At 37.7% G+C, this 21150-nt stretch overlaps 3 protein-coding genes across 7 annotated transcripts in view; 1 reads left to right on the top strand and 2 right to left on the bottom strand.

Annotated features, from left to right (window-relative positions):
* The window catches only part of usp53b (ubiquitin specific peptidase 53b), a 77119-nt gene extending 75469 nt beyond the window's left edge, over positions 1-1650 (top strand). For all 4 annotated transcript variants that reach the window (XM_081360305.1, XM_081360306.1, XM_081360304.1 and 1 more), the window contains one exon: positions 198-1650. The gene's annotated coding sequence lies outside the window, so the exon portion shown is untranslated. The remainder of the gene's footprint in view (positions 1-197) is intronic.
* A 157-nt stretch (positions 1651-1807) lies between these two features.
* On the bottom strand, positions 1808-3000 carry fabp2 (fatty acid binding protein 2, intestinal). Its single transcript, XM_081361343.1, has 4 exons — positions 2829-3000; positions 2511-2683; positions 2143-2250; positions 1808-2037 (listed from the first exon to the last, which is right to left on the bottom strand). Exons 1-4 carry the CDS (start codon positions 2893-2895, stop codon positions 1987-1989), a joined length of 399 nt encoding a protein of 132 aa, XP_081217469.1. The 5' UTR covers positions 2896-3000; the 3' UTR covers positions 1808-1986.
* A 10387-nt stretch (positions 3001-13387) lies between these two features.
* gucy1b1 (guanylate cyclase 1 soluble subunit beta 1) overlaps positions 13388-21150 on the bottom strand; it is a 92953-nt gene continuing 85190 nt past the window's right edge. For both annotated transcript variants that reach the window (XR_014029772.1, XM_081360309.1), the window contains one exon: positions 13388-15854. Coding sequence is in view for 1 of the 2 variants with exons in the window: in XM_081360309.1 (XP_081216435.1) it covers positions 15737-15854 (118 nt within the window). In the remaining variant the exon portion in view is untranslated. The remainder of the gene's footprint in view (positions 15855-21150) is intronic.

Here is a 21150-nt window from a genome sequence, read left to right as displayed (position 1 = left end):
CAAAAAAAGAATGTTCTATTGCCTATTCAGCCATTGATTGACTATTACTATTACTAACACTGAATAGCCTAGTTGTAATATTAAGTAATTAAAAAACTACAATAATAATAAAGAATGAATTGATGTTTTCAGACATTTGACTAGTACTTTATGTATTTAAAAACAATGCAATGATAATAAATCTTCTTTGTTATTAGGTCCTGGTGACCCAGTGAGAAGTAATGCAAGAGAATTGCCAAAGAAGTTGAAACATATGGATTGTTTTTGTACTTGTAATTACAAATGTTTGAAACTGAAGGAAGCATAAGAGAGATTTGTCCTTTAGTACTTTTCCTGTAAATCATGAAGTTCGAGTATCTTATGATATCCACAAGAGCCATCCACAAGAGGGCAGTATGCACTTTGGCTTAAATCAGTATTTGCTTGTGAACAGGAATGACCATTTTAGGCTGAATATCAAATTTATTGACTATCTTTTACTAAATTGTGACAGATAATACAGTATACTACCATTCAAAAGTTTTAGATTGGTAAGATTGTTTTATGTTTTTAAAAGAAATCTCTTCTGCTCATCAAGGCTGCATTTATTTGATCCAAAATACAGCAAAAACAGTAATATTGTGAAATATTTTTACAATTTAAAATGACTCATTTCTATTTGAATATATTTTAAAATTATATTAATTCCTGTGATGTTAAAGCGGAATTTCCGGCATTATACTCCCACAGTGTCACATGATCCTTCAGAAATCATTGTTGTTGTTGTGTTTTTTTTGTTTGTTTTTTCAGGATTCTTTGATGAATAGAAAACTTTTGTGACATAATACACTACCATTCAAAAAACTTTGGGGTCAGTAAGATTCTTATTTTTTTTAAAGAAATTAAAAAACAATGCTTTTGTTCAGCAAAGATGCATTAAATTGATCAAAAGTGACAGTAAGGACATTTATAATGTTACAAAAGATTTCTATTTCAGATAAATGCTGTTCTTGTCAACTTTATATTCATAAAATAATCCTGAAAAAAAATGTACACACCTATTTTCAACATTGATAATAATAATAAATGTTTCTTGAGCAGCAAATAAGCATATTATAATGATTTCTGAAAGATCATGAGACTCTAAAGACTGGAGTAATGATGCTGATAATTCAGGTTTGCCATCACAGGGCCAAAAATGTGCCATCACAATGTGTCATTCACACATTTTAAAATATATTCAAATAGAAAACAGTTATTTTAAATTGTAAACATATTTCACAATATTACTGTTTTTGCTGTATTTTTGGATCAAATAAATTCAGCCTTGGTGAGCAGAAGAAACTTCTAAAAATCTAAAAATCTTACCAATCTACAACTTTTGAACGGTAGTGTGTATATATAAAATAAGTCTTAAAGACAGAGTCTTAAAGACAGAGAATAGCGACTGTGTCTTTGACTTTAATTTCATTGCAAATGGACCTTTGTACATTCTCCCTAGAGGTTGTTTGTTGAGTGCCTTCTTGTGATTTTTTTCATGCAAAATATTGACATAATTCAAAATAAATTAATAATGTAAAATGATATCCGCTATATATTTTTGGAGATGATTATGCAGTTATTTTTATTCTTTGTTTAATAAACTTCAAATGTTCAATCACTGATACAATTAATTTGCGTCTTTGTATGATTATTTTTACATCTGAAAATTTTTCTTTTTAAACAATGGAACACATTGTAATGTATCACAATATATTTCTTTTAGAAATAATTTTATCCAACACGAGTCACAACACATGCAGCATATAATTAAAACTGTTCACACAAGGACGTAAAAAGGGCTTTATTACCATAAATATCAAAACTCATAGAGAAAATGACATGATTTACATACATGCTTTGTAAACTTTAGGGCTGCCAATTTGTTAAAACCCTTAATATCAGGTTGAATGCTTACAACAACTGGTTTCATATCGTCCAACTAAATGTTGGAATGCTGATGGCATTTTAACCCCTCTTAAAAATCCTCTTGGCCTCGACACCTTCATAGCAATAACTCTGCAAGCAACAAAAAATCAAAAAGTGAGACAACACAAGTTTATAGCATTTAATTCAAATTTTTATCTGAGGATATGTCATAATCCATAAGGAACAACAGCTCACCTGTACAAGTTCATCACCGATAATCTTCCTGGTTGTTATTAGCATCTTTCCATTGTCCTTGCGTGTGAAAGTTCCTTTGAGCGTGTCACCCTCCATGACCCAGGATCCCTGCAATCAGAATGTCAAAGGACTCATTTTGAACTCAGCAGTGTGACATTCTTTCATTGACCTGTTAGTGATTGTTTGTTCAGGAGGCTTAAATAGAGGGTGTTATGAAAGTTACGTATTGTTCTCTGAACATCTGAACCTTTGCCCTTGGGTTCACTATGGGTTAAAGGTTCTTCATTGAACCATGCCAATACAGAGCATTTATTTTTAAGGTTGTAAAGACTGAAAATGCCTCTTAAATCTGAAATTGTTGTGCTTACTGTGAGCTCAGTGCCGTCTGCCATAGAATAGTTAAAAGTGACACCCAGAGTGAAGTCAATTTCCACTGTGCGGAAAGTGCTGACTTCCTTCAAATGGAACTTATCTCCGGTCTGCTCCAAGGTGATCTTCAGGTTGTCATGAGAAGCTAGTTTCCTTTTCACCATGTTGATGCCTGTTGAAGATATGCAGTACACAAGCACAAACACCTTATAAATAATGACTCGCTGAATCACTCAACATCTTTAGAAAGAGTATTTCAGCGTTTGATCTTGAAACCAACAATATTCAGGCGATGCTTAATTTGTCTGTCCACTCACCCATTTCTTCCATGAACTTCTCGTAGTTCTCATTGCGGTCAACTTTCCAGGTCCCATTGAAGGTCATAATGACAGACTGCTGTGATCCTGATGGTGGCCTAACTTTACCCTGCGCCTGTCTTTTATACCTGTGCGAGTGAAGGCACGCTGTGTTATCTGAGTATTATCTTCATGCTGATGTGGCCGAGTAAAGCTCACAGAGTATAAAATTCACCCTCCCTCCAGGCTATACGTTACACATCACAGCATGCCTTGCTTCATCATTGATTGTGCAAAAAGAGTGGAGGCTTCAAGTCATTCCATGAGAACAAGCACTCACTTGTATTGGATGGTTGAATATTCACATGGCATTAGTGTCTCTGTTGTTCTCACACAAAGTCCTCCTTTTGTTTGAATTGTTTGCTGTTTAAACTGTAGGGTGTGTCTGTTACACTAGTTGTGGTTTATGTGGCAAAAACTTCTGTGGAACTCTGAGTGGTGCATTAAGCAATGAATTTTAGCTAGCATAATTTGACATCCGTTGCATCTTTTAAATTGAGAACTGTGAAAGGCGAAACTATTCTAATGGGGTTATCGGTGTATTATTTTGCAGCTACACTGAAAAAAAAAATGAAAAAAAATAAAATGTACTTAATTTTTCTTTGGCAAGTTTTTGCACGCATATTTTTAAAATAGATTTCACATATGGAATTAAGTAAACTCTACTTAACTAAGTTAAGTGAAAGTAACAAAGAAAATAAGTCATTTTAACTTGTCTAGTAAAAGGTTGAGTAATATCTATTTAGTTGAAGTTTCCTTTGCAATACATTTCACTCAAACAATATAACATTGAATTGATCCACACTTTCAAAGCATATGCTTTACTTAGAAACATCTAAGTAATTAATACAATAGATATGGTGTGAGACACCATATAAAAAGTTCCGTGTTACGTGAACGCAGAGACCTCAATACTTGGTAGACAATACACAATGATGGTAACATTTGATGGTTCATTTTTGTGTTTGAATGTGTTGACATTGAAACTCCAAATGTCACAAAATGGCAAGTTACTAATCCTAACAACAAAAATGATAAAACAGTGTAAATACAGCAGGAAAACAGTGAAAAATCAACTTCATTAATTATTCAAGGCCCAGTGCATGATGGGAACACCAGTATCAGAAAAGTTGAGTAATTTTACTTAATTTTATAACGTTGATATTTACGCTTTCATTTCTACATGCTTGAATTGAGTACTAATATATAATTTACCTAGTTTTTTTTATTCTTGCCTAAACTAACTTTTTCATGTAAATTACACTGTTTTTTTCTGTAGTATTTACTTCACCACAAAATCATTTTTATCAGTGTACAGTATTTATGACATGACTCAACAGTTAATTGAGAGTTTTTCACTGTTATTGCTTACAATGTCTTAAATACTAATGAAAAATCCACTGTGAGAAAAGCTGTGGCAATATTCACTTATAATGAAAAAAAAACTTATAACCAAAAAGTGTACATGGCCTGCCCAAATATAAAATTAACGCAACATTGTAGGGTGGAAGTTTTATCTGGAGACTAAATGACAAGATTAAGAAATATCAAGACCTGAGACATGATAATCTCTGATAATGGTTTATTTTATCATTCCCTCAGTCTTTATCTCTCAACAGTACAATAAAATAAGACCTTTGAAGACCTTTTGTATAGTCCCATTGCATGACCTTTGGTATCGTCCTATTGAAAGCAAACACAAGAAAATACCTAAACTCAAAAATATTTCATGATATTAATGATGTTACAAAATTTCTGCAATTTACTGCAACTTAAACCATAATGTTGAACCATTGAGGCTTCAAGTGAACATACAGGACTAATAAAACCATTAACAGTTGTGGTTATAAGTTTACAAATACCTTGCAGAATCTGCAAAATAGTGATCTTTGTTAAAATCAGAAATATGACTTATTTAATAAGAAGTCTCTTATGCTTTACAAGGCTGCATTTCAAAGATACAGTAAAAACAGTAATTTTGTGAGATATCAGTACAGTTCATTTTTATTGTGATCATTCAGAAATCTTTGCTGAAAACAGTATTTATTTAAAATAGATTTTTATGTAACACTGGAATTGTAATATGTCTTTTACGCTCTAGATCAATTTAATGCATCCTTGTTGAATATAAGTATTAATTTCTTTAAACAAAAAGAAAACTCTTTAACAAGCTTTTAAATGGTATTTAAATTTTTTTCTGTATAATATGTGGCTTTACAAACCCTGTATGCTCCATTGAAGCCTCTGTGGTTCATATACTCTAGGTTGTAAATTGCATTTTCCCTGCACAATTACTCTTCTATCAAACACGATAGGTTGTTTATTAATCAGGATTGTAAAGTCATGCTTGGTTGCTGTAATCAAATAATTTTGCAATTTGCATTTGCACTCTATCACTAGGGTATCAACAGTCTTCCCAATGAATCTGAGTTCAGACACAATTCAAAACAATCTGTTTCTATGATGTTTTAATCTTTTCTATGACATAATCAGTTGTCTCACTGCACTTGGCATGTTGATGCATTTTACTAGGAGTAATTGCTGGTACAATTTATGTCGAGAAGATAATGATTAACTATACGCAATCTCTAATCTACAAATGAAAGTTGATTTCTCTATGGAAGTGGAAGTATTGAAAACATTGGGGTCATAGTCCTTCAGGAGGAGTTCAAGGTGAAGTAGAAATTGCTAAAGTGGTATTTTGTATCAATTTTGTATTAGTTTTCACTCAGAGCTAAGCATCCTTTTTCAAAGTAGTTACATGTTTGTACCACAAGAAGGAGACAGTTGCATTAATATTATCAGACTGAGCTGAGACAAATTTGGCAAAGTGACAGTAGGCCTATTGCTTCAGTATATGGTAATATCTGACTGTATAAAGGTAACATTGTCATCTGGTGATGATAATACATTGTCTGCTCGTAGTAGAGGTTTTGCTTAGGTTTGTGCAGTCAAAATTATGATCCACAGTAAGCTGCTTCTTTTTTTACTATTATCATGAAATAAACACCTTTATAATCTGTATAATTTAATCTGTACACTCCTGACATTTATATTTTTGTTGATGATTCTATTCATACAATACCGCTTATAAAGAAACTGTATAAAAAGTTTGAGGGTCTGTCTGATTTTATAAAAAAACAATAGTGTAAGATTTTAGATTTGACTGTTTATTTTTATTTGATTTCCAAGCAGCCACAGATATACGAGTATGTTTATGGGGATTAGAATGGATGACTTATAAAGACTACTGAATATTTTTAATTTTGTAAAAGAAAACAATGCTTAGCAGTACAACAAACCTTAGCATTCCAATGCTTTTTTTTGTTTTATCATGCAACACAAACAAATTAGACAACAAATAGCTAATATTTTAAATAATATTTTAATACAAGACTTAAATATATGTAGAGGTGTACATAAAAGCATTGTGACATGGGCAGGTTTCCTTTAAATAAATCTATATGCGACATTCAATGTATACAAACTCTCAAAGTCTATCCACTTTTTAAACAGTAAATATTCACTTTAAAAATGTGTTAAGAATATATTCATTCACGCAATAACACATAATAAAACAATATAACAGTAGCGTAAGTATTCATAAAATGGCTTGTTTATATGTACATGTTTGGTAAATGCAATGTACGAGTGTAATTATGATTCTGTGCAGACATTTTTATTATTTAAAGCATGCACATTATCCTCAGAAACAGAAAAATAAATTCAGACTTGTGAATTTAATTATTAAACGTCTCAGGTTACGAACGTAACCCTAGTTTCCTGAGAGGGGAGCGAGACGCCGCGTCGATGATGCCTTGGGAACGCTTCCGCGTGATTACGTCTGAAGCACGTATGTAAACTAGTCCAATGGAAAGAGTGAATGTCACGGGTGGGTAACATGACCAGGGGCCTCATTTATAACCGTTGCGTACGCACAAAACAGGCCCTGAAAGAGGCGTACGCCACTTCCGACGCATAAGTTGTGATTTATAAAAACAAACTTGACGGGAAAATTTGCGCACCTGCACGCAAACTCTGACCCATGCGTACAAACGTTTTGGAGATGGAGCAGTTTGGCGACACCGATGGTGAGCTGGAGTTAAATGTCTTTTTGGTCACTTTTAGACAGAAAATCTAAAGAAAATTAAACATATACAGAAAGATAATACAAATATAATTTCACTCACCAAGCCTGTCACTTGAAGCAAATATCCATCCCTTTTCCGCGCCAGCGAGCGTGTTGGGCCGTTTAGTGAAACTGACGCAAATAACAGTTTAAATAAATAAAATAATGATTTAAACTATGTTTTACTTCTGATATAAACATTTAGATTAAATATGCCATTCAAATTAATGGAGTTAAACACTTAAACATGAAATCATTACTGAGAAGTTACAACATTTTTTATATTCAATCAATAGAAATATTTGCTGTGGATGTGATGTTTTTGAACATTTTTCCTGTGGCGTGCTGTGTTTTAATGTTTTAACCACATAATTGCTTATCATGATAATACCAGATTGTCTGAGAAAATAGTTTCGTGCAAATAATACCCAAGGCCTATCTGTTTCCATTAAAAATATAAATCAATTAAAAATACAATTCGGCCAGTGGAAAAGATTGAGAAAAACTTTCTCTGAAATGTATTTTATATTTGATTTATGTATTCAAAACAAGGCAAGGATAGGCATCTACTTGATTTTTATTAATGTAATGTGTCTTGTACCGTTAAATGTTATCACGCGGATGAATAAACAAAAGCAAATGATATGCAGATGAGGATCTGCATAGTAAAACTAGGCATTGTAAGCTCCATATATGGTTATTTCAGGGTGGAGACGCATGTGCGCACAATCTTCCGCTGACTAGGATTTATAAAGTGAATTCTGTGCAGGTTCTGGCGTACGAACAGTTTTATAAGTCTGAATATTTTTTTGCGTACGCCATTTTTGGCTTTCGGGCGCACATACACTTTTAGTAAAGTTCCTACGCACAGTTTTATAAATGAGACCCCAGGAAAGGATAAATCCGGTGCAACCAGCGTTTGCTTCGAGAGCCAAAGCAAAGTCGATCACAGGGATGCAAGAAGTATAGCAGGGTGACGTAGCGTCTCGTTCCCTTCTAACCTGAGACGTTCCCTTCCGAGGGAACTTGCACTGCGTCGATGACGCCTTGGGAATGAGAATACCCAATACGTCATACTTAAAAATTGCTTGTAAGTGAAACTGTCGGCAATCTAAGTATAAAGCATGTGAGACCCTGGGGCAGCATCCAGGTCCAGGCTATAAAACCTCACAAATGTGAGCGGCGAGGACCAAGATGTGCTTGCACTGGACACAAGAGATTCAGTTTTTCCTGGTCCGAAGAAGCAAATGGAGGAGGACAGAAAGCCTGCAGCACAATAGGCCTTGGAATATTGGTCGGGACCTTAGGGACGTATCCCTGTTTAGGGTATAAGAATGCCTTGACCATCCCAGGTGCAAACTCAAGGCATATGGGAGAAACCGAAAGGGCCTGAAGGTCTCCAACTCTTTTGAGGGACGAAATATCTAGAACAAAGATGGTCTTGAATGTCAGAAATTTTTCTGAAACCTACTCTAAGGGCTCGAAAGGAGCACCTGACAGGCCTTCCTAAACTATTGCCAGCTCCAGTTGCAGGCCTCAGCCTCAAGGTGCCACGAAGGAAACGTATGATCAGGGGGTCTCAACCCAATGATGTACGACCCACCTGGGCGTGGAAAGTCACAATGGCCGCCACATAGACTTTTAAGGTGGATGGCCATAAACCTGATGCAAAGCGATCTTGTAGAAACTCGAGTACTGTACTAACTGAAGAGTTAAATGGATACCACTGATGCTGGTGACACCCAGAAGTGTAAACTCTCCACTTTATTGCATATAACTTCCTCGTAGCTGGAGCTTAGGATGGTCTCAACCTCAACCTCAGTGAAATATTGTGCCCCCTGCCTGAGACAGAAGGTCTCTCCTGATCGGGATCTCCAAGGGAGGGCCGTCGAGGAGATGAATAAGGTCCGCAAACCAAATTCGACTCGGCCAGCGTGGTGCTACTAGCAGTAGACTTATTCCGTCCTGGCGGACTCTCTCCAGAACTCCTGGGAGCAGAGCAACAGGGGGAAATGTGTACAGACCTAGCCTCGGCCATGTCTGCACCATAGCGTCCAGCCCCAGGGGGGCTGGATGAGTGAGGGAAAACCATAGTGAACAGTGCATTGTGTACTGAGACGCGAACAGATCCACTTCTGCTTGGCCGTAAACCTCCCATATTTGCTCCACCACCTCGGGGTGGAGTCTCCAATCCCCTGGCCTCAGCCCCTGCCTCGACAGGATGTCTGCTCCTATATTCTGGCCCCCTGGGATATACACTGCCCTCAGAGAGAGTATTTTCCCTAGGGACCACAGGAGGATCTGGTGCGCCAGTTTGCAGAGTGGACGCGAACGCAGACCCCCTGACGATTTATGTAAGAGACCACTGATGTGTTGTCTGTACGGACAAGCACATGATGGCCCCTCAGGTCTGGGAGGAAATGTCTCAAAGCCTTGAAGACTCCCATCATCTCCAGGCAATTTATGTGCCAAGAGAGTCAAGTCAAATCAAGTCATCTTCATTTATATAGCACTTTCAACAAAGTAGATTGTTTCAAAGCAACTTTACAGAGATAAACATATAATTTAAGGTAACAGAGATTGTTTTGGCTTTATAGCGGTTCTTTAATAGTTATTTTCCAGCTAAAGTTAGTTTTGATTGATTCGCTTCCGTCGCAATGATCATTTGTTATTAAAGGTGCCGTAGAATGGATTATTTTATTATTTTATAATGTTTCCTGGGGTGCCCTTATAATGTTAGTATGTTTTTTTAGATCAAAATTTGTTATAATTTAGAAATAAAAGGCATATTTCCTAGCCTGATTTCATTCCCTGGATTGAACACTCTGTTTGAAGGGGCGTGTCTGCTGTGAGACTTCAGTGTAAACGCCCACTGCTGTGATTGGCTGACATGCTTGCATATGAAATATCTGGCATTACATTTAGAGCTATCTGGAAAACTTTTACTATTACAGCTTTTATACGTTTTTACTATTACAGCTATCGGGATTAACGAATCATGAGAAGTTTTTTAAGTATTTAGATTATTCCAGCATTGAGCAGATGGCAGCCTGTTGATCGCGTGAATGAAGATCTTATCACTGCAACGCGATCTACTGATGCAAACAGTGTTGAACGACTTTGAGAGAAAGATTATCTGTCTGAACTTGAACAATTACACATCAGAAATTCACATAACCCACTGGTTCTCCAGAGGCTCGGATGAAGGAACTAAAAAAATACTTTTGTGTTCATTTGTACATCCAAACACTGAACAACTGCCATGCTTCGTTCGCTCGTCTGCAAGCCACAATGTCTCTCGAGGAAAAAACAATATCGCGCTGGATCTAGATAACACAGTGTAAATTATTGTTAATAAAATCACTACTTACCGCTTGCGGGAATATAACGTTAGTTGAAAATTGCCCCCTTCGTCCATTTGAGACGCCAAGAGAAGCCTGGCTGCTTGATATTGTTCCAGGTTAGAAAAACAGTCCATGGTGAAATGGGCAGAGCAACTAACAACTTCGAATTAAACTGTAGCGGTATCAGATTATAGATAGATCTGCCATTTTCCCTATGATCCTCCTCCTGCTTGTTTCTTCACCTGCAGAACTTCTGATGATTCGGCTGCGCAGTTCCGCCTGGCACTGAGCATGGGCTGGCATATGCAAATTTTTAGAGGCGTACATATTAATGATCCCAACTGTTGCGTCACAGTTGGTGTTATGTGGAGATTCGCCTGTTTTTCAGGGGTGTTTTTCAAAAACGAGATTTAAATAAGAAAGGAAAAACTATGGTGTTTGAGACTCACTGTATGTCATGTCCATGTACTGAACTCTTGTTATTTAACTATGCCAAGATAAATTCAATTTCACATTCTAGGGCACCTTTAAATTAAGGGCCACTAAGACGACACCATTCTCTCTACACAGACTTTAAACGCGAACCTGTGATAAACGCTGATGGCGTTCACATGCGCATTAAGTATTGGTTCTATAGTTATGTGCGTTTGAATATATGTGCGCAGGTTTGTAATTCCCTACAAACCAAGCCTAAACAAAGTACTGGTTTTTCCTTATAAATTTTGATACAGAATTTTATTTTATTTTGTTTTATTTTGTCATTTCGGGGTAGGTACGCGAAACGAATTTTCCGACAACGCTTTATCTGTAGAGTGGTAAAAGGATCCTCCATCCTCTCCATAGGGAGAGACTAGTTGGCACTTCAGCACTGCGTTATCATCGGGTCCAGGCGAAGGTCCTTCGTCAGATTTGGATACGGCCTGGATCCGGCAGGCTGAGGGAAAACCTCGGGATAAACAAAGACACTAAAATTAGCGTAGATGCCATTCTTCTTATGATGTAACGAGTACATCAGGATTTATGGGAAGTGTTCCCAGTTCTGGCTGACCTAATCTATGCAGCCTAACACTGAATTATAGAAGTCTATAGTCTATAATCTATTATGTGAATGCTAGCTCAAAGAGATGTGTCTTTAATCTAGCTTTGAACTGACAGAGTGTGTCTGCTTCCCGGACAATGTAAGGAAGACTGTTCCAAAGTTTTGGTGCTAAATAGGAAAAGGATCTACCGCCAGCAGTCGATTTTGATATTCTAGGTATTATTAACTGGCCGGAATTTGAGATCGCAATAGATGTGAAGGACTATAATGCATTAAGAGCTCACTTAAGTACTGCAGAGCTAAACCATTTAGTGCTTTGTAAGTAATCAGCAATATTTTAAAATGTATGCGATTTAATAGGCAGCCAATGCAGTGTTGACAGAACCAGGCTAATATGGTCATACTTCCTGGTTCTGGTAAGAACTTGAGCTGCTGCGTTTTGAACTAGCTGTAGTTTGTTTATTAAGCGTGCAGGGCAACCACCCAGTAGAGCATTACGAGAGATGATGACTCCTCCACAGACCCTGAGCTGATTGGCCTTCCATTACCTCTCTCCAGCTGGTGAGGGAAGCATCTGTTGAGATAGATACTCGATGGCAAAGAGCTCCCAACACCAACGTTTCCTCCATATAACCAAGGCTACACCAGATACACCACCGCGTGATCTTGATCGTACGAAGTGGATTTCCCCTCGGGGAAAACCCTCTGGTCTTGAGCCACCACTGCATGGGTCTCATGTACAGTAGGCCAAAAGGTATCACATTGGACACTGCTGCCATGAGGCCCAACAGTTTCTCTAACTGTTTCACAGTGTGTGACTGGCCTAGCTTCAACACTTTTGTGGGTCACGAACGGGTGATAGTGTGGCTCACATCGTGACTGAATCCCATACCACACCAAGGAAAGTGGTTCTCTGTATTGGAGAAAGCACACTCTTCTTGGCATTGAGTCTCAACCCCAATTGAGAGCAACCTCTTCATGTGAGCAAGGACGACATCTTGATGCCGAACAGCTAACTGCTCTGATTCCGCCAGAATCAGCCAGTTGTCGATATAGTTCAGAATGCGTATGCCCTGCAGCCTGAGAGGGGCCAGAGCTTTGTGAATGTGCAGGGTGATAGAGCTAGACCGAATGAAGCATCTGATATTGGTATTCTTTGCCCCAGAAAGAAAACCTCAGGAACCTCCTGTGTTGAGGGAGGATGGAGACATGTAAGCGTCCTTTAGATCTATCGTGACAAACCAGTCTTTGGATCTGATTTGAGTCACGATCTGTTTGAGTGTGAGCATCTTGAACTTGAGTTTCTTGACTGCACAATTCAACAGACGAAGATCCCCCCATCCTTTTTCGGAACAATAAAGTTGCGGCTGTAAAACCCAGATTCTCTGTTGGACGAGTACACCTGCTCTATAGCTCTCTTCGCTAAAAGAGACTCTACTTCTTACTCCATTACCAGAGTCTGCTCGGGATGTACTAACGTGAGTAGCACCCCATTGTAACGAGGTGGAGGAGAACCAAACTGGATTCTGTAACCTTTCTCTATTATCTGCAGGACCCACAGAGATATATTCGTCAGATTCTTCCACTCTGTCAGAAAATCTACTAAGGGTAATCTAACACCATAAAAAATCTAACACCAGAGGCCAGTCTCTCGAGACTGGCCTCTGGTGTTACTGTAACAGCCACTTTGGTGACCTGAAGCATCCTGGCAGGAAACAACCGAACTGACTGTTTTTGAACCCCCCTCAGAGGAAGCGAGTCTGACGCAATGTCGAGTTGACGCTGAGCCGAGAGCTCGCTGGAGACCGCTGCGCCCCAAGGCACCAAGGGTGGCGGGGTTGGCAGAACGGTCCCCTGAGGACCCTGAAGTGGAACGGGCACCGTATGCTGAGGTGAACACCACTCCACCACGGTTGGGGCTGTCCTCAACAGTCTGACGCACATGGCGTCAGGACCACTTTTGAGCAGAAGCCTTCTTAGCCTTAAGAACAGTCCTCAGATCCGGCTTTGGCTTAGAACACTTTGGCTGAGAGTGTCGGCTCAGCCCCCATGACTTATTAGGAGGGGCACAAGACGCGACACTCTCTTTCTGTTGTGCACGATATGAGGAGCTCGGCTGGGGATGCTCACTGCCAGCATCCCCAGGGGGCTGGACTCGGCGAGGGAGAAATTTCTTAAAAGCCTCTGATTGTTTTTTAGTTTCTTGAAATCTCTCGACACCTGAATTAACTGAGTCACCAAAGAAACCAGTAGGAGATATTGGAGCATCTAACAGAAAAGCCCGATCTTTCTCTTTTATTTCTGCTAAATTCAACCAGAGGTGCCTCTCAGTAGCTATGAGGGCTGCCATAGACCGCCCAATAGCACGAGCGGTCTCCTTCGTAGCCCTGAGAGATAGATCTGTGGCCCGATGAAGTTCTCGAATTTCATCGGGACTCACACCCTCACTTTTGTCCAGATCCCCCAACAGGTCTGCCTGATAGGCTTGAAGCATTGCCATAGTGTGAAGACAGGCTCCAGCTTGACCTGCTGCCATATAAGCTTTGCCCACTAAATTAGATGTAGTTTTTAAAGGTTTAGTGGGCAGCACGGGAGCCTTCAGGGACGATGCTGAATCGGGAGACAGATAGCTCGTGAGCGTCTGTTCAGCCCGGGGCATTGACCCATAACCATGTTCCTTCAGTCCCCTTATATCTCAATATATATATGCACCTGGGGACCGAAGAGACTGGAAGAATAGGGTCTATTCCACAATCTACATAGCTCAGTATGTAGATCGGGAAAAAATGGAAGGCCCTGTGATGGAGATGATAAATTGGAAGTTAAAAAGCGCTCGTCTAACTTGCTTTTGGGACGAGCATCTTTTCTCTAGGCTGGCCAATCAATTTTTAATTTATCTACAGCATGAGTTATCACCTCCACAAGCTCCTAATATGCTGGGAAATTAGATGGCGAATCCTCTTCCTGTGTGTTTGTGTCACTTTCTCCAATGCTCAGTACATCTACCTCCTCAGAGCTAGAGCACCGAAGCATTGGGCTCTCTCCCCGGGCGGAAGAAGCCGCAGGGCGGGCTTCCGACACCGGCAAGATAGCACTGGATCCCCCGGGTAAGGGGGGAGATAAGGCAGAACCTGTCTCCAACCCTGCCGAGAGATCCATTTGCGAACCCCAGGAATGCATTCTCCGTGCTGCCTTGGCAGCAGCGGGTCCTGCACCCTGAGGTTTGCGAGCCTGGCCACTTTCATCGAACAGTGACAGGCGGGAGTGGAGCATGCGGAGTGGAAGCCACTCACAATGCTGACAGTCAGCCCCCTCGAAGACATGCTCCGTTCGTGTGTATCCCCACCCGTAAGGAAACGAGGGCAGCTGGTTTGCCATATTGATAATGATGTGACAGACAAACAATAAATAGTACAGACAGTTTTGACACAGAGTGCTTTGCTAAAGCACAAAAGCTAACGCCGGTTGCACTGGATGTGCTTTTATCCTTTCTTGGTCATGACGTCACCCGCCCGTGACGTTCACTCTTTCCATTGGACTAGTTGACATACGTGCTTCAGACGTAATCATGTGGAGGCGTTCCCAAGGCGTCATCGACGCAGCGCGAGTTCCCTCGAAAGGGAACTGAGTATTTACAATACAATACATTGATACAATAACAAAATGGGCTTTGATTCTGAAAATCTACAAGTTATTTCTAAATTAAAGTGCACAATTAAAAAAAAAACAGTTTGTTTTAGATATTCCTATTTCTTGTAATATATCATCACACAGACATACAGGACTCAATACAGTGAAAAAAGAAAATAACTTATTTTTCTCAGTGATGAAATAAAATATTCCTGGACTTGGTAGTGATCTAAATACTGTCACATCCTCTACTATAAATAAAAATGATGAAAACAAACACTTGATGAGCACGTCTGCATGTTGCATAGCGTATTTGTACCATTTTCCAGTTGTATTTATTCAGATGTATCTTTATCTTCTGGATTAAATCAATTCAATAGTTGGCACTCAAAGCAGTATCATTAAATAATATCAAAGGAACAGTAGTTTCCATATTCCTATGTAAAATGTGTACAGCTGGTCACCCTCTACTCTATAATACCCTTTCCCCCCTATTTTTTATTTATTTATTTATTTCATTTTCTGTGAATCAGAGATAATTGGCACTTGAAACGCAGGGGTCACTGAAGAACATTCTTAATTTGGCCTCTGAGAGGGGGAGAATAAAATGATCTTGATGAAGAAAGCAAAGTACAGTATGTTCCTTTTCATAGATCTTAGAAATTAATGAACACACATTAGCAGAGAACAATAAAAATTGCACCGCTGCAGCCCCACAGTGTGTCAGTTAGGTCTTGCGTGAGAGAAACCACACTTTCATTGGCTCTTTTTTTCCTTTCATGGATACAGGTCCTCTGTACTCCAAATGAAACTGAGGATCAGCATTTTCCACTGACTGCAAACACCTGAGACAAAGCAATAAATAACATTATCTATTTATAATAAATTATAATAAATAACCACTTTATTCATGTATATTAATTATTATAATGTATTAATTTTATTATATTATATTATATTTTATATATTATATATTATTTTATATTATAACAATTAGTTCTCGTTCTCGATTCTGATTGGCTGAGACCCTTTACAGCCATGCAATATTCTACCATTATCACCACGGGAACGTTTCATCGTTTATATCACTGCGTTTGCAGCATTTCTCTCACAGCGAGTGTCATGGCGGATGAGCAAATACCATAATTTTACAAATACTACTGTTGTTGTGTCAGAGAATGTAGTTTTAAAGAGTTAGTTCACCAAAAGTTTTTAAAATTATGTCATTAATTTCTTATCTTCATGTCGTTCCAACCCCATAAGACTTTCGTTCACCTTCGGAACGCAAATTAAGATTTTTTTTTGATGAAATCTGAGAGCTTTCTGACCCTCCCATAGACTGCAACGTAATCACCACTTTCAATGCCCAGAAAGATAGTAAAGACATTGTTAAAATAGTGCACAAAAAGTATTCTCGTCGCTTCATAACATTAAAGGTTATATCAGCGATTTCAGGCCCAAAAAAGGCCCAAACATAAATGATCACTTTCATCTAATCTTTCCTAACGATCCGCTAGCTGCCCGCCCCATAAGCAGGCCGTCAAAAAAACGCGTCTCTGTAGGCAGCCTAGGCTCTGAGATCTGCACACAAAAACAATTGGGTTCACCAACCACTCAAAACCAAAATAAATAGTGTTCCAACCAATCACTTATGATCATTTATGTTTGGGCCTTTTTTGGGCCTGAAATTGCTGATACAACCTTTAAGGTTGAAACACTTAAGTCACATGGACTATTTTAACAATACCTTTACTACCTTTCTGGGCCTTGAAAGTGGTGATTACATTGCAGGGGTCAAAAAGCTCTCAGATTTCATCAAAAATATCTTAATTTGTGTTCTGAAGATAAATTAAGGTCTTATGGGTTTGGAACGTCATGAGGGTGAGTAATTAATGACATAATTTTCATTTTTGGGTGAACTATCCCTTTAAGATTGTTTTAGGCGAGAATGTAGTAATTTAGACCTCAAATACTATATGTAAAATATTACAGGATATACATATATATATATATGTTTATAAACATAGTGCTATTTGACAATTCATTTAGTCGTTTTCGGAGATGTGCCCGCCGAGAACAGCTTTATCTCGGCCATTCCTTCAGGAATTTGCCACTGGCTCTTATGTAGATAGTGTGAGGTATAACTCATTTTGGGTGTATCAAATGGATAATCCGTTTGAAGGGTCCGTTAGTGATTGTGATTTCGACTTCAGTGACAGTTACATTATTACACCATTAGATGGCAGCAAAGACTGTCATTATGAGTGAGTCAAGTCAAGTCAAGTCAAGTATATTTGTATAGCGCTTTTCACAATACAGATTGTATCAAAGCAGCTTCACAGTATTAAATCAAAATAACACAACAAGGTTTGTTTCTAGTGGAAAAAAACATCCATGTTTGGTAAGGCTGATCAATAGTATTATTGATTGATTAAATTAAATTAAATATCCCCAACTGAGCAAGCCAAAGGCAACAGTGGCAAGGAACCGAAAAACTCCATCAAGTGACCTAATGGTGACCTAAAACTCCATCAGGTGACCTAATGGAGAAAAAAAAACTTGGGAGAAACCAGGCTCCAGTCAGTCTTTTGTTTTGTCAGTCAAAGACTTTTATATTGAAAAGGACAGAAACAAGGTTGTAAACAATTTAGGGTGTTACCACACCTAGTTCGTTTGAGCCCTCCAAACGCTCTTGGAGCAGTTCAGCATGTATATAGGTGAACAAACCAAGTGATCTCAGACCCCCCTAAAAGGACCCTCGTTTGTGGGTCCGTTTGTGGTTCGATTTCTTGGTGATATGTGAAAGCGATGAGCTCCTGGTCCACTTTGCGTTTCGTTTCGTGCTACATTGCATTCTATCTTTTGCAGTTCTAGTGTATGTTCAACGCGACATACATTCACATCACATGCTAACGCAGCGCAGTGGTAGAGTTACGCTCATGTGACACTGCACAGTCATGAAAGATGATAATTTGTATGCGTAAATGCATAATATAACATTGCATAACATTTCATTTGCATGCTGTTCTGAGCGCAAACATCCGAAGCGAGTGAGTACTGAACTTAGTTATCCTGTTAGCCAGCAATCCCACTTTTGAAAAATCCCCAGAAATGGCATTCCCAAACTAAAACAGATACAGTTCATGAACCCTTTGCACTAAAAGCTATTATTGTCATAATGATTTATATATATATATATATATATATATATATATATATATATATATATATATATATATATATATATATATATATATATATATATATAAAAATCATTATGACAATAATAGCTTTTAGTGCAAAGGGTTCATGAACTGTATCTGTTTTAGTTTGGCCCAGAAAGGTAGTAAAGATATCGTTAAAATAGTCCATGTGACTTAAGTGTTTCAACCTTAAAGGTTGTATCAGCAATTTCAGGCCCAAAAAAGGCCCAAACATAAATAATCATAAGCGATTGGTTGGAACACTATTTATTTTGGTTTTGAGTGGTTGGTGAACCCAATTGTTTTTGTGTGCAGATCTCAGAGCCTAGGCTGCCTACAGAGACGCGTTTTTTTGACGGCCTGCTTATGGGGCGGGCAGCTAGCGGATCGTTAGGAAAGATTAGATGAAAGTGATCATTTATGTTTGGGCCTTTTATATATATAATTATATATATATAAATAGTTTTGTAAAGTTATTAAGAATTTATTTTTATAAAATATCTTCATGAAAATAATATTGAAGTTGGCATTGTATCAATCTAGAAATGCACTGCAGCTAAAGCCACGTCTGAACATGTTATATTTAAAATCTGAAGATAAGTCTAAAACTCTGTATTTAATTAAATGTTTTTAAAGATCATGTCATTTGACTTTAATTTGATTAGACTCTAAAATGCAAACCGATGTTTATTGTCATCTTCTAAGCATTGATTTAGTCTATTGTCTCTATTGTTTTGTGGTGCAAACGAGCCCCAGTCAGTCTCAGTCTCCACTGCACATATTCACACCTCTCCGGCCTGGTTATGGCTCTAAATATTCTTTTCTTTTGTCTTCATTATAATTACTAACGACTGAATATTCACACTGTTTCAATCCCTAATTTCTTTTATCAAAGTTCTCACTTCACATTTGAGACTCTATCAAATTCCCTTCTTGAAAAAAGAAACATTTCAGTAAGCATTCCTATTAAAATTGTTCATAAAAATAACAGCTAGGTGGCAGCATCTTAGTGCTCGCTAACATGTTAGCTTAGCACACCATCAATACACAACAATTTATGAGATTAAAACCATGTTTTAGCTTAAAGCATATTTTATAACGCAAGTTGAGTGTTTTACGTAACCTTCTGTGATCTGATTTGGCTTCGGATAAAAAAATCAGACAGAAAATATATTATTTTGTAGTATTCTGCACGATGATAAAGTCTATATCGATTAGCATTACATTATAAATATAATCTATTATTATGAAAATACCTGACATGACTCGAAGAACACATACATATATCATTGCAATCATGTTTATTGTCTCCAAAACATCTTTATCTGCATGTTACAGCGATCTCTGATAAGCTTTGTTCATGTCAGAGAGTTCCTGGAATGTCACATGATATAGCTCTTCTTCATGTGTTCCATATATGGACTAAATGTGCATAGGGCACCCTCAGGCTGCCAGTGTGTATTGAAAACATAGTACATCAGAGTATCCAGCGCTCATAATAATTACATCGGCCCATTGTGGGTATAAATTCAATAAATATTATTCCTCTCTATAGAAAACTGATGTAAACCTATGAGAATCTAAACAAACCAAACAACATCCCTCTGGGCTTTTAGCTAAAAAATGTGCACATTAAGGAAATATCGATATTTCTCTAAATGTGCAAATTTTTAGCTAAAAGCCCCCAGGGACGTTGTTTGGTCAAGCGCTTTCATGACGACCGTACAGGGTTTTTTTTTTTTATTAATGGGAGCGGCTGACGCTCATAAGTCATATTTAAGGTAACTCCTGACACAAATTAATACATTACTGTCACTATAAGTTTCTCTAAAATAGTGGTCAAATACTGAAACTTGAGTCTTATATCTTTATAATGATGTATAGTTTGTCATGGTAATAACATTCAATCTGATAGTAACTTTGATCTATTTAAACAAAGAACGATTCAGTGCGTCGGCATCCTCGTGAAGGCTATATCTTTCTAGTCTTACTGGCAAATACACACAAAGTTTACATAAACAAAGTCAGTTATGTGTTATGTCTAAATTGAAAGTAGACAGTTGGGAGAAAATCGGATGCGTGACTGTAAGCGTGCAGCGTGAGCTCTTAAAGAAATAGCAACCAAATAATAAACATGGTGCTGCTAGTCCTTAGTGTTAATAAAACAACAAAAGAGAAAATCACTCACTGCTTTTCACTGAATAACTTCAGTAGCTTAAATAAGAATCAATGTATAATTTATACAGTGAAATCTATGTAGTGTAATTTTTTTTTTTTACATTTGTTTATTCAATTTCGGATTTAAATGGTGGTGTTATATCCATCTACTGTGGCTGAAAAAATAAAGCACTGTTTATTTCATTTGTAAATTATGTTGTGTATTTGTAATGTGCATCTTTATTCTTATTTTTAATAACAAAGATAAAATTAAAGATTTTTATCTGCACCCACTATGGTCTACATGGTCTGTCTTTCTTTTTTCTGTTATGTTTTACTACATTGTATTTTGTTATCTGTTAGGCTACGTTTTTAAAATAGGGAAATTAGTTTGGCAGTAGCCTACTGCTCAGTCACTTGCAAAATATTAAAAACAACATGAAAAGAATCGTGATAGAATTATGAATCGCGATTTTCCTGAAAAAAATCAAATGATATTTTTGCCATATCGCACCACCCCTAAAAGAGGCTATAACAGAACAGTGCTACAATGCAGCATAAAAGTAAAAATATATATATATATATATAAATAACTATAACAGAAGTACATGACAGAAGTACATGAGCACCAGTGAAAAAATAAGTCGAAGTGGGGATTCCGCTGAAATAAAGGATTCCTGTCCCTTCTACAACAACCTGGATTGAAATTTCTTGTGCTTGTCTGACAAATGTTGTCGGAGGTGGAAGTGTAAACATGCAAAATGCACAGAAAGCTGAGATC

The sequence above is a fragment of the Scardinius erythrophthalmus genome, assembly GCF_964197995.2.
Source record: "Scardinius erythrophthalmus genome assembly, chromosome: 3".
NCBI classification, from domain to species: domain Eukaryota; kingdom Metazoa; phylum Chordata; class Actinopteri; order Cypriniformes; family Leuciscidae; genus Scardinius; species Scardinius erythrophthalmus.
This window is presented reverse-complemented; position numbering and strand designations above follow the sequence as displayed.

Excerpts from the sequence above, each read along its gene's own strand:
- fabp2 (XM_081361343.1), bottom strand. The coding sequence starts at position 2,895 with ATGACCTTCAATGGGACCTGGAAAGTTGACCGCAATGAGAACTACGAG. Across the intron at positions 2,684-2,828 it reads GAAGTTCATGGAAGAAATGG|GCATCAACATGGTGAAAAGG; the intron begins GTGAGTGGACAG and ends TATCTTCAACAG. Across the intron at positions 2,038-2,142 it reads TCGGTGATGAACTTGTACAG|AGTTATTGCTATGAAGGTGT; the intron begins GTGAGCTGTTGT and ends TGTTGCTTGCAG.